This window comes from Lycium ferocissimum, chromosome 2, assembly GCF_029784015.1.
Source record: "Lycium ferocissimum isolate CSIRO_LF1 chromosome 2, AGI_CSIRO_Lferr_CH_V1, whole genome shotgun sequence".
Classification (NCBI taxonomy): Eukaryota; Viridiplantae; Streptophyta; class Magnoliopsida; order Solanales; family Solanaceae; genus Lycium; species Lycium ferocissimum.
The window spans coordinates 59063451-59076262 of NC_081343.1; the positions used below are offsets into that span (position 1 = coordinate 59063451).

General features: G+C 34.9%; 1 protein-coding gene and 1 pseudogene across 1 annotated transcript; both read left to right on the forward strand.

Moving 5' to 3' along the window:
• Positions 1-1388: 1388 nt before the first annotated feature.
• On the forward strand, positions 1389-2766 carry LOC132048263 (uncharacterized). Its single transcript, XM_059439168.1, has one exon. The coding sequence runs from the start codon at positions 1573-1575 to the stop codon at positions 2614-2616; it is 1044 nt and encodes a 347-aa protein (XP_059295151.1). The 5' UTR covers positions 1389-1572; the 3' UTR covers positions 2617-2766.
• A 2625-nt stretch (positions 2767-5391) lies between these two features.
• Positions 5392-8707, forward strand: LOC132046371 (uncharacterized; annotated as a pseudogene).
• The last annotated feature ends 4105 nt before the right edge of the window (positions 8708-12812 follow it).

The following is a 12812-nucleotide window of genomic DNA, read 5'->3' on the forward strand; positions in this document are numbered from 1 at the left end:
CATCCCCTATTTCCTAGATATGGACCTCAAGAATTATACTGCTTCTATACGTATGAGGATGCAGCCAAAATATACACTTGAACCTTGCCCCAGATGTTTATATTTACCCTATTCAGAACTTTTCTTGATTTCAAAGCAAACATCTCTAAAATTTCTCCGTTACATATGGAATTTCCATAATTTCATGCAAGTGGGAGCTTTCTTTAGTTATATTTTGATATCATTGGTGCATAGAATTAAGACTCATGTCTGAAAATAATTCAACTTCTATACCAAGCGTAAATACTTTTTCTACTATATCAATGTGTTGTTATGAACCGTTACTTGTCGTTGTAAGTAACTCCAAGAAAATAAACTACTCTACAAATTTGCTTCATTAAAGTGCATTAATGCTCTCCTAAATTATTGAGATATGGATAGCCCAAAAAACAGCACGATATGGGGGACTCAAAGAAAAAGACCTCTCAATCTAGACAAATACATTGTTTGTGACAAGTGTCCTCTCATTTAACATTCAATGAGTGTGTCCAAAACCCAACTACAAGCTAGCTAAGTGAGTGGCCACACCTCCTCAACTTTCATTATCATTATTTTCATATATTTTCCATTATGGAATGAATTATGATCCTCGAAACTCCTCTTCACCCCCGCAAGTACAATTAAATATTCTATTTCCGTGATTATCTGTGACGTTTCTCATGTTGTTGTATGTCTCTTACAAATTTGCAACTCTTGGAATCATTGTTTATAAACTATGATAGTTCTCATGTAAATATTTTTTAAGTTAGATTTTGGAGACTCAAAAAAACATACATACACGAATTTATCCATACAAACTCAAAGGTCAATGCAATGAACAATAGGATTCAAGAACCAACCGTGGTATAAATGGTACTAACATTATTCGGGTAGGTCCATGCGTGGACCTGAGAACAGTGAAAGAACATGCCACTCGTACGTGCCCAATAATATATCTTTTTCATGAGTTGTCTTAACCACTATATCCAACTATAATCTTCTACCCACCATATGCAGTACTTATTGATCTCTCTAGATCTCACTCTATGAACTCTAAATTCAATTGTTGGTTGTACATATATGCTTTAATATATAATATTGTCCAATGCAAAAGTTCCTCCAATCAAGACAATTTTGGGAGCCCACCCTCATTTCCCTATGCCAACCGACTTTTCTGGATGAATGAACCTTTGTTATGCCCGAGTTTGGCGGTGGCCTAGATGCTTGAGAAAAGTGATAATTTTAAGCTTAAAAAAATCTAAGTTTGTACCACATAAATCCTTTATACAAATTAAAAATTAAACAGAGATATGCCCTATCCCATCATTATATTATGCTTGATATAGTATTAAGTACTCCTGTTTGTATGAAAGTGATACTCTTGTTTGTTGGTTGAAGCCTTGACAGATAGAACCGTTACAAAGAAATTAAAAAACCCACACTGGCTTCACATGTACATCACATTGACACATTAATATTCCAAATTAACTATTCATTTCTCCTAACTTTTGTCTGTTTCCAAATTTTTTGCATATATAAATATCAGCTTAAGGAATGTTCATGAACATAACACAACTTGAACAAGAAAAAATGAACCTCTCAACAATTCGAACAATGGCTGCTCTTTCTCCTAGGTCTCATTCACATAGTCCATATCGTACCCGTTGTGTTAGTTTTCCAGCTAGATCACATCCCAGGACCATCAAGATTGAGCAAGTTTTGAATAAAATCAAAACTTGGGAATCATCTTCTCCTTTATCTCCAAAAGCAGCAGAAAAAACCCAAAATGCTTTGTCAGGCCTTGTAGAATTATACGAGTGTATAGAGGAACTCCTTGCGCTACCAATGACTCAGCGAGCACTTCATCAGCATCAAGATGACAATTTTGTGAAGGAATTGCTGGAAAGATCAGTCAGATTCATAGATATTTGCAGCAATACAAGGGATACTGTCATGTGTTTAAAAGAAAGCGTGAGGGAACTTCAATCTGCCCTTAGGAGAAGCAAAGTTGGGGATGATTTTTTGACTATTGAGGGTAGTGTAAGTACTTATATTTCTTCAAGAAAAAACACCCAAAAGGAGATTGAAAAGTCCCTTACCACGTTGAAACATATAGATAACACCCCATCAGCCACAAACACAGAATCTCAGCTCTTTCCCATAATAAGGGTTCTTGAAGATGCGAGTTTCACAACCATTTCAACCTTCCAGTCATTGCTAATGTTTCTTTCTGTACCAGCTTCGAAACCAAAGTCCAATAAATGGTCATTGGTTTCAAAGGTTTTACACAAAGGGGTTGAAGGCAGTGAAGGGCAGAGGGAAAAGCTGGCTGAGCTGGAGAAAGTTGACACTGCATTGAACAACTTGCTGGACAGTGTTTCTGGGCATGAAGAGGAAGTGGAAAGTTTTGAATTTGCACAAAGAAATCTGGAGAATTTGGAAGGTAGCATTGAGGATCTTGAAAATGGATTGGAGATGTTGTTCAAGCTTTTGATCCGACAAGGGTGTCTCTACTCAATATACTTTCTCTCAGTAGATAAAGTAGAGGGAACATTAAGGTCTCATGCATGGCAGCTCAAGTATTTTTTGCATGATTGAAGCTGTGATGTATAGATATTTCTAGTCATTGAGTCCTGTAAATGAACATAATTGTGTATATTATTAGCAGCTAAGGGAAGAGGATTAGAAACATGGACAAAGTTTTCCAATTTCCTAATCATTTTCTTTCTGTCCTGTCGTGTCTCTGTCTGTCTTTTGTGTTATTCCAATACAGATTAGTGCCAAATTTTTTGTAGAGGTGCTAATTCTGGCCAAGATTGCTAAATTAGTGATTATTTGGACTTCTACCGATTTAGCCCAAAGATATCCTAGAGTCTGTGCAAGAAACAAGTAGTTGTAAATGGGCTGATCTGCTATGGGTAGGCCCATTCAGTATTTCAGTCCATCAATGGATCTAGTCCCTTCTTGTGTATGCCCTATAGTCCATTAATGGATAGTCCCTTCTTGTGCATGGAGGAAATATTGTGAAAATTATTGTGAGATGTGAATCTTTTAACAACTCGAATGTGATATTATCTACAACTCTAGACACCACAAGAGTGTTTTCTAAAGAAAGTGATTATTCTTTAACGAGGTTTAAAAGATAATTTAGATAATCAGACTCAAATAATTTGTAGAAACTGAATTCAGTAAGAGGAAGTTGATATTCAGTCACTAAAACCTAGGACCAAACCTTTGTAAATCTTAACGGAAGCTAAAAGAAAGATAAAGATAAACAATATTACTTGGAAGTCTCCTCCGTGAGTAATCCTAAAAGTAAAAAATGAAAACGAAAAAATATGGCAAAAAATTGGTAGGAATTATACGTAGCACCGATTTCACACATGCTGTTTAAGCTGTATCAAATTTTTCCGAAGCATTTAACTTAAAGTCACTATTGTCAAAACCTGCATTATTGTTCTAACATAACCTTTATCGAGTGGTGTTCACGTTGTGAAATCTGAATTCATATAGCATAATTTAGTCGTTATTTTAAAGTATTAAATAAATTAAAGGATGTTCCTTCTTCACCCTCATAACCTCATTGTATGGTATTACCGTCCACGGAGGTTTGGAATAATTTTGAAGTGATTTCAAGTTGACTTGGATTAATATCATTAGACCTGATGTAAGTTAGATTTGGTAGTTCAAACTTCATAGTACGAATCTAAAGTTAGAGACTGTCATGCCTAACTTCAAAACTAATTATCTAAATTTGAACTCTACATGAAGTCTACAAGCAATACACTAAACTTTAGACATGTCTAACTCAACTTCAATCTCATACTTCCCCGGTCCCATATTAATTGTCCATATTACTAAAAATATTTGTTCCAAAATACTTGTTCATTTATAAAATCAAGATAGAATTAATTAATTTTTTTCTATTTTGACCTTAGCATTAATTATTTTTTAAAGTAACTAATATTGATTAGAGTCCAATTTATCGGAGAGAGATAAGGGTAATTTAATAAAAAAAACTCTTATCTATGATTTCTTAAAGTGCGTATAAAGAGAAAAGTGAACAAGTAATATGAGAGGCTTAGTTAATTTTGAAGCAATTAAATTTACTCCTAGTAAGTCTTAGTTAATTTTGAAGCAATTAAATTTACTCCTAGTAAATATTTTATTTCAATATTCGTTTTTATTATGTCTTAAAAGATGGTACCTTAATGGTGAAGACAGCAGTGTGAAAAAGGTGAGCGAAATAAAGCAATGTGAAAGGCGGGAGAAAAAGCACGCTGTTCAAAAAGGAAAACGGTGAAGACAGCAAAGGTAGAAGCCAAAAGACATTTCCTAGGAAGGCCCAAAGCCCGCTGTTCGAAATAAATAGGGAAAAGGACATTCTGTGTCTATTCAGGCAAATTAATTTCATATTTAATTATTATTTAAGCTTAATCCCACTAGGTGTCCGATCGGCTCAAATTAATGTTAAAAAATGGCCGGTCGGCACAAAATAATGCCAAAAAATGATCGGTCAGCCTAAAATAATGATGCGAGGTAAATTTGTATGCCAATGAAGCTTAAAAAAAAAAAGACTTTTTGTGGCAATTAAATCACCACAAAAACGACTAAAGGGTACATACAACATCTATACACATGTTGGAATTATATATACAAGAATTATACAGTTTATATACATATGCTGAAATTAATCGTACATTTATTATACATAAATTATACGTTAATTATATATTGATAATACACATATTATACAATAATGATATGATATTTATTTTTAACATATACAATAGTGATACATATTATATACCACAATGATACGGTTTCTATAATACATTTTTTATACGTATGGTACACTTTCTATACAAAACTGATACGATATATACACATGTCGAATTATATATATACACTTTCTATATAAAAATGATACATATTATATACAAAAAATGATACAATTTTCTATTCTATACAAGACAGTTGCACTATGCTAATACACATTATATACACAAATGATACATATTATATACAAAATGATACATACCTTAGTGATTCATATTTTATACAGTTTCTATACATTACAGATAGGTACTGATACATATTTTATACATAAATGACACATATTATATATAAAAATTAACCTCAAACATTTTTATATTTGGGTTTTTATTTAAAAATTATCTTATTTAAGTTTTGGCTAATAGATGAGATTTGTTTAATTGCTAAATTTTGAGTTTGGGAAAAGAGCGGCCATATATGTCTTTTTGCCAAACAAATACACAGCGGATCCTCTAAGCCTAAGGTCCATAATAAGAACCCTACAAACGAAACACCAAGTCGTCAATAAAATAACGGCTCTTTTGTCCATTGTCGTCGTTGGGCCCCTCAAGAACCACCACGTCATCCCTTGATACTAATCATATTTTCTTTTCATCCCAAACGACCGTTACACAAACAACTCTCTGTCTCTTCTTCACTACCACCATTCCACCATTCTCACACACACACACTCTTCTCATTGCTCTACTCTCCCTAAAATGACAGTAGCAAATGCTGCCACAAAGCACTGCAAGAAAGCTATGAAGATGGGTTTATCTCTCTTTGCAGAACCTTCAATTCTTCTAAATGGTGAATTTCCCAATGCCCCCTCAATTTGCTTTTTAAGAAAATCAAGTTTACTGTAACTTTTTACCGATTTTTTGTGTGTGTGGTTATGCAGCAAGACAATGGCGAAGATGACTGTGGCCAGGATAAAGTTGCTTAGGAACAAGAGGAGGTGGTTGTGAGGCAAATGAGGAGAGACATTGCTATGCTTCTTTGAGTCTCGTCAAGATGCTACTGCTCGTATTCGGGTACTTTTTCCATTTCCTCAATTCCATCTTTTTTGTTCTTGTTCGTATGTGACCTATGATTCAATATTGAGGTTTAGTTGATTAATCAAATGATTTGTATGTAACCTTGGATTGGGCTTTATTTGGTAGTTTCTTTGAGTAGTTGTAGAATGGGGGATTTGCTATATCATGCCTGGGAGGGCAAAAAATGCATTATGTTCAATTGAACCCCTAACTTTCGACTCGGAGTATAAATTTATGTGTTAAAAAAATTATTAAAATTCTAACAAATAGTGGCATACGAACCCATAACTTTAAAAATATTATGAGTTCAATACTAAAAATCTTAAGGTTGAACCCTAAAATTTGAATCCCTGGATTAGCCTGCGATGTTAGTCCCAGTGGTTAGCTGTGTAGTTCTGCTTAGAATTATTAATGAAACCCTTATGGATCATTTAGCTTGAAACAGAAATTTTTTGCTTTTCTAAAATATTATAGGGTTTCTACGTATAATTTTTTAGCAGATGACTTCTTTCTTGTGATATTTTTGGTGCTTCTCATCAAAACTTGGAGAATGTGATTGGGTAAATCCTGTTGAATTAGCTTGACTGTATTTGTGCTCTTCCTTTGTTTACTTTAAAACCATAGGATTTTGTTAAAACTTTATTCTCTTCTTAATTTTTAACATGGGATTGAACTACTGAATTCCCCCTTCTCCTCCTAGCTTTAGTATCTCCTGCTATACTGGATATGTCTACATTAATCTTTCAGACCGATGTACCTCTGCGGCTCTGCTATCAGAAGTTCAGAACTTTCTGGTATTGACTACAGATTAGACTTATCAATGTGATAGCAAAGCGTATTCAAATTCCAATATATTTTTGTTCTGTTGGGTAATCCTGAAGTTGCTTAAAAAGACCCATTATATTATGCAATATGAGAGGGCAGAAATGCATTATGTGCTTATTTTCCATTTCTGAATTCCATGTTCTCTCTCTTCTTGTTCGTATATAACCTCTGATTTGTGTATGAGGCTTTAGTTGATTGATTGATTAATCGGAATGATTTGTATGTAACCTCAACAACAACAAGCCCAGTATAATCCCACCATGTGGGGGTCTGGGGAGGGTAGAGTGTACGCAGACCTAACCCCCACCTTGAAAGGTAGGGTGGCTGTTTCCGAAAGACCCTCGGCTCAAGAGAGGAGATTTGTATGTAACCTCGAATTAGCTTTATTGGTAATTTCTTTGAGTAGTCATAGAATGGGTGATTTTGCTATATCATGCCTCGGAAGTTAGTAATGAATGTGGATCATTTAGTGTGAAACATAGATTTGCTTTTCTAAAAGATTACAGGGTTTCTATAGAGAGGTTTTCTTTAGCAGATGTTCTCACCAAAACTTGCAGAATGTGATTGAGTAGATCTTGTTGAATTAGTTTGACTGTATTTATATGCTCTTTCTCGTTCTGCAAACACTTTGTTTACTTTAAAATTATGTGGGGATTTTGCTAAAAACTACTGAATTCCCCATCTCCCCCCCCCCCCCCCTCCTCTCAGTGTTAGCATCTCCTGCTTTACAGGACATGTCTATGTTAATATTTCAGACCAAACTGTGCAATCAGAACTTTCTGGTTTTTTGTCTATATATTAGCCTAATCAACGCAATAGTAAAGAGCTATTTTATTTAATGCAAAGTGTTTCAAAAATCCAATTATAAGTTTGTTCTGTTGGGTGATCTTGAAATTTCCTATGAAGACTCATAATATTATGCAATATGAGAGGGTAGAAATGCATCGTGTGCTTATTTTTCGAGCTGAATGTTATCTTTCACATCTATAATGGTAGATCTCAATAAACTACTTCTATTTTGATATCCAATTTGTATTTTTAGAATTTATCTTCTTTTTTCAAGTTAAAGCAGAATCTTCTTATTTCTTTCGTTTATGATCCTTCTCAAGAAGTTGTTGCCCAATGCTGACTCCTTCTGCTAATCATTTGGAAAGAACATTCACATGCTTCATTTTTTAATAGGTTGAACATGTGATAAGAGAACAAAATATATTGCAAGCAAATGAGTTCCTCGAACTCTTCTGTGAACTTATTGTGGCTAGACTTCCTATTATTGCGAAGCAAAGGTAAGGTGTCTCAAGTTTCATTATCTTTTTCAAGAGTTTAATTTAAGATTACAGGACAAAGCTCACAGATACCCTTGTTTCTATTGATCTTCCTGTTGCAGGCAATGTCCAGCTGATCTGAAAGAGGGTATAGCAAGTTTGATTTTTGCAGCCCCCCGGTGCTCAGATATCCCAGAATTAATGGGAATTAAAGATATTTTTGAGAAGAAATATGGTAAAGATTTTGTTTCAGCGGCCACTGATCTACGACCCGATGCTGGTGTAAATCGAATGGTACTCATATTTCTTCTTCTAAAAAGTTATTGCTTTCTTTACAGTAATAAATAAATCTATTTCGTGTGCTGCGGAGGAGGGCCTAAACGAAATTTGGGAATGTTGTTACAGCTCATCGAAAGCTCTCTGTGAAAACTCCAAGTGGTCAATTGGGTCAAACTAAAGATCATGAAAGAAATAGCCAAGGAATACCAAGTTGAATGGGACACTGCAGAATCGGAGACGGAGCTTATCAAGCCACCAGAAGAGCGTATAGTGCGTCTTTCTTTCAAAATCCATCTATATCCATGTATGATGCCAAACATGTTCGATGACCATCTAACTAGTATCTATTCTCTTTGAGCAGGAAGGACCAAATGGCTTTGTAAGTGCAACTAGCTTACCCCTGAAGCCGACCTCAAAGCAACCTGCTGAGCCTCCGAGGTATTCATAAGTTAAAGTCTGTTTTCCCCCCCTTACTGCAAAAAACTATGATTTTGTTTTTCTTGTTCTGAGAAAAATAAAAAGGCTTTGACTTGGCTGATGTCAATAACTAACAGGGCTTCAGAAGACGGAGAATCAAAAGTTGCCAAATTTGATGACCCAGCTTCAGCTGCCAAAGCAGCTGCTGAATCTGCCAAGCAAGCAATTGCGGCTGCTGAAGCAGCTGCATATCTGGCCAGTAAAGATGCAAAAGCATCTACTGCTGGTTATCATAACTCTATGAATAATACAACTGGTGATCATAACTCTATGCCTTTCATTTCTGGTGCTCCTGCCCCCAAGCTCTCGCGAAATGACGGGGCACCACCTCCTTCTCTGTCTATAGTTGATCTGTACGATAGGCACTGGAGTAGTAAGGACATGAGGAATTCTGAAAATTCTCATGGTTCTGCTGGTGAAGAGATGCCATTAGATATGAAAAGATCAGAGAAGTTCAATAGGAGACATAGCTATAATGTTCCATCTTCAAAATCCAATGTGAAGTATGATGATTCAGATTACGATGAGGAAATTGAGATGGAAGATCCCCCTCGGTCGTGGTATCACATATCAACACAGCCCACCTAATGATAATGATGGCGGAAAGTTCTATAGAAGACACAGCTACGATGTTCCATCAGCACATTCAGGTATCAAGTTTGATGAATCAGATGGTGATGAAGAGATGGAAACTGAAGAAACCATGAAAAGAACCAACCGAGCCCCCAACCGGCCTGCACCTCAAGTACCTCGGGTTCATCCCAAATTGCCTGACTATGACACCCTTGCTGCTCGCTTCGAGTCTCTCAAGTCCCACAAATTTCGTTAGATTATCCGGGATTCATGGAATCAGATACATTTTGTGCCAGTCAATATATAGTAGACAGTACAGAAACCAAATGATAAGTTAAATGGTTCGTTTATAGAATGTAGCATCATTCCGTGGAGTTTACTTATCCCTTTGTGTCAATTTTTATAAATATCGGTGTAATAAATCTTGGATATCCATTTTGTAAGGTTGTCCATTTTGCGGCTCTTTCTGTCTCTTAGTAATTACATTTTCCTCTCTCATTTTTCAAGATTATATTCACGTTTTCTCTAGTTCCTAAAATCACATAGAACACCCTTAATTCTTGAGTTTGATTGTAGCTACGCGAAGCCACCCTTAATTCTTGAGTTTGATTGAGGCTACGCGAAGCACGTTTTGTAAAAAGAGGCTAAGGAGTTCTTATGTATTGATAAGTTAAACAAGAAGTAGGCAACTACGGCACTACCCTTGGTACTTTTATGATTAGTAGAACATGTTATGGCCTAAGCGGAGGAAAGTTGCATTGTTTATACATGGTTAAAATTATTTTTTATCTACAACGTTGATCCTCTTCGCTTCTTGGCGTTGCCTACTTCTTTTTCATATTTTCAACCCGAGTCCGCGCCCTCAAAATGACTTGTTTTGGAGCTAATAGGCTGAAATAGGATGCGTTTTTTTATACCAAAATGGGTATTTCGTTATCCAACGAAATACCCAAAATCAATACTGTTCCGGTCCGGATATTGTTGCATTTCGCTACATTTGTAGCGAAATGTAACAAATTAATTTTTTTTTTTTTTTGTATTTCGTTTATCAAAAAACGAAATAGGAAAATAATTTTTTTTATTTCGTTTATATAAAAACAAAATAGGAAAAAATATATATATATTTTGTATTTCGTTGGTATATGAACGAAATAGGATAATTTTTTTTTGTATTTCGTTTATATAAAAACGAAATAGGAAAATAATTTATTTTTTTGCATTTCGTTTATATTCCAACGAAATAGGATTTTTTTTTTGTATTTCATTTATATAAAAACGAAATAGAAAAATATTTTTTTTATTTCGTTTATATAAAAACGAAATAGGAATATATATATATATATAAAAAAAAACGCATCCTATTTTGGGCTATTAATAAAAAAGCGATTTTTAGTCATGGGGCTAGACTGAATCTCTCTAAGAATCCGCTCCGCCAATCGTCTTAAGATTCCTTATAAATTTAATTTACAAATGAAATCTATAATACATAAACATACTCCTATTTTTGTTAGATTTTTTAGAACAAATATCTTCTTTTTCTTGATTAAAATCTTTAATCAATTGAGACAAAGGTTCAGAAGCATTCTTTTTGTCTTGCTTTTTAGCTTAAAGTCTTCAATAAACAGACGAAAAAAGAATCATCAAAGTTACGTGCATCTAAGACTTTTTGAAATTCTATTGTTCAAAACAAAACAAAGTAAGTATATCTTACAAACAAAAAAAGCAATTACTGGTACTACTTGGTTTCTCATTAAAGCAAGAACAGATAACAACTAGGTTGCAATTTACACTTTTCTCCTCTGTTTTTATTTGTTTTATTTTTAAAGGAGAAGAAATAAAATAAAAGAGAAATTGAAAACCCCACAGGAAATAAGGAAGGACTGGCTCCTTATCTTTCAAGAACCAGAAGTAGCCGTTCTTGCTGTCCGAGGCAGTACTAGATAACAGGGGCACTTTACATATGTTTCTCTTCTTCTTCTTTATTGCTGAATAGCTCTATCAGTATCAGGTTATACTCTTTATCTTCTCTCTTTCTTTTTGCTACTTCCTATTCTTTTCATAACCTTAGCTTCTCTTCTACCAGCTGCAAGACTAAAGTTTTTGGGATGAATGAAGTAGCTGCTCTTCTTTGAAGTCTTGTATCTCAATTTTTCTGTGTTTATGCTATATTTCCCTTCATTCTTAATAAAAGTTTTTTTTTGTGGGGTGGGGAGCAGTGGTAGGAGTTCAAGAAAAGGTTGCTTTGGCATTTTTTTCTTGTAATGCAATTGTGATCAGACACTTTATTTGAAGCTGTTGAATTCGTTTCCTTAGAAGGATTACATCCACTTCTGTTATTTAAAAATGATGAAAGCATAGCAATAAGTCATCATCTGTTCTTATTGGAGTTCTTTTTTTTTTTTGCAGAATTGTTTCAGACGCTTGGTAGTTTAGTTTTATTATGGCTGCTTGATGCAGCACATTATGATTTCTCAAGTACTTTGTTTATTGAATTGGAAGTATCATTTGAGGTGCATTGAGTCGGAGAAGTTGATTCAGTGGATGGTCCATCTCTGAGATGGTTATTCTCTTGTCTTGTACTGAACTCTCTAGCCTATGGGAGACGTCAAAGGTAACCATCTCAATATATCATATACCCATTATAATGGTCATAGGGAAAGAAAACTTAAAAATTTTCCGTCTAGCTATGTCTCTTCTTGTTTAAAAGGAAAAAGGGAAAATAATAGACTAATATCTACCTAATCTAAGCTATTTTATAGAGACTGATATCAAATCTACAATTCTTGGTTTAGCCGATGTTGAACTCCCATGTTAGTGCCCGGGGGTGGGGGGGGGGGGGTGGTTGTTAGATTTCCCGCATCGGTTTGGATGAGGTATTTGGTCCTATATGGTTTTGGACAATCCTCACCTCGGGAGCTAGCGTTGAGGTTAAGTTAAGCTCGAGGTCCATTTCTTCACATAAATGATTTGAGAATGTACGAGATACTGAAGTTTGTTCATTATCTAGCGTGCATAAGCTCTTGTTGTCTTTGCAGATACTGCATTCAGGAAATTTGAGCTGCAACTCTTCTATGAAGGGAGATATGTTGACTTCGTCCGCACCTTTATGCAAAGCTAGGCACGATGTCTCTCTGTGTTGGTACCTTCTAAACAAAGAGGAAGAGAGTTTTCTCAAGGAACTTATGGATTAAATCTCGTACAAGGATGCCTTTTGGGCAGCATATTTTGATCCTGGATAGTAGAGAGGTCTATACCTATCCGTCTGTTCATTCCAGCTTGCACTAGAGTGTGTCATTTATATGATAATCTTTTGTGGAAAGTTATACTCATATGTAGTTTCTCTAATTTATGCATTATTTTGGATATTAAATGCTTTCAGTGAAATGCAGATGAATGTTACTGTGAAATGCTTGAACAACAATTCTTTCCATCCTAAAGCAGGTCTTTAGTGATTTTATAGATGAGGATAGTTATTTCTCAGATGAAATTGATACAGCTTCAAGAATATGCCAAAAGTATTTCA

Coding starts and splice junctions, on each gene's coding strand:
- LOC132048263 (XM_059439168.1), top strand. CDS start 1,573: ATGTTCATGAACATAACACAACTTGAACAAGAAAAAATGAACCTCTCA.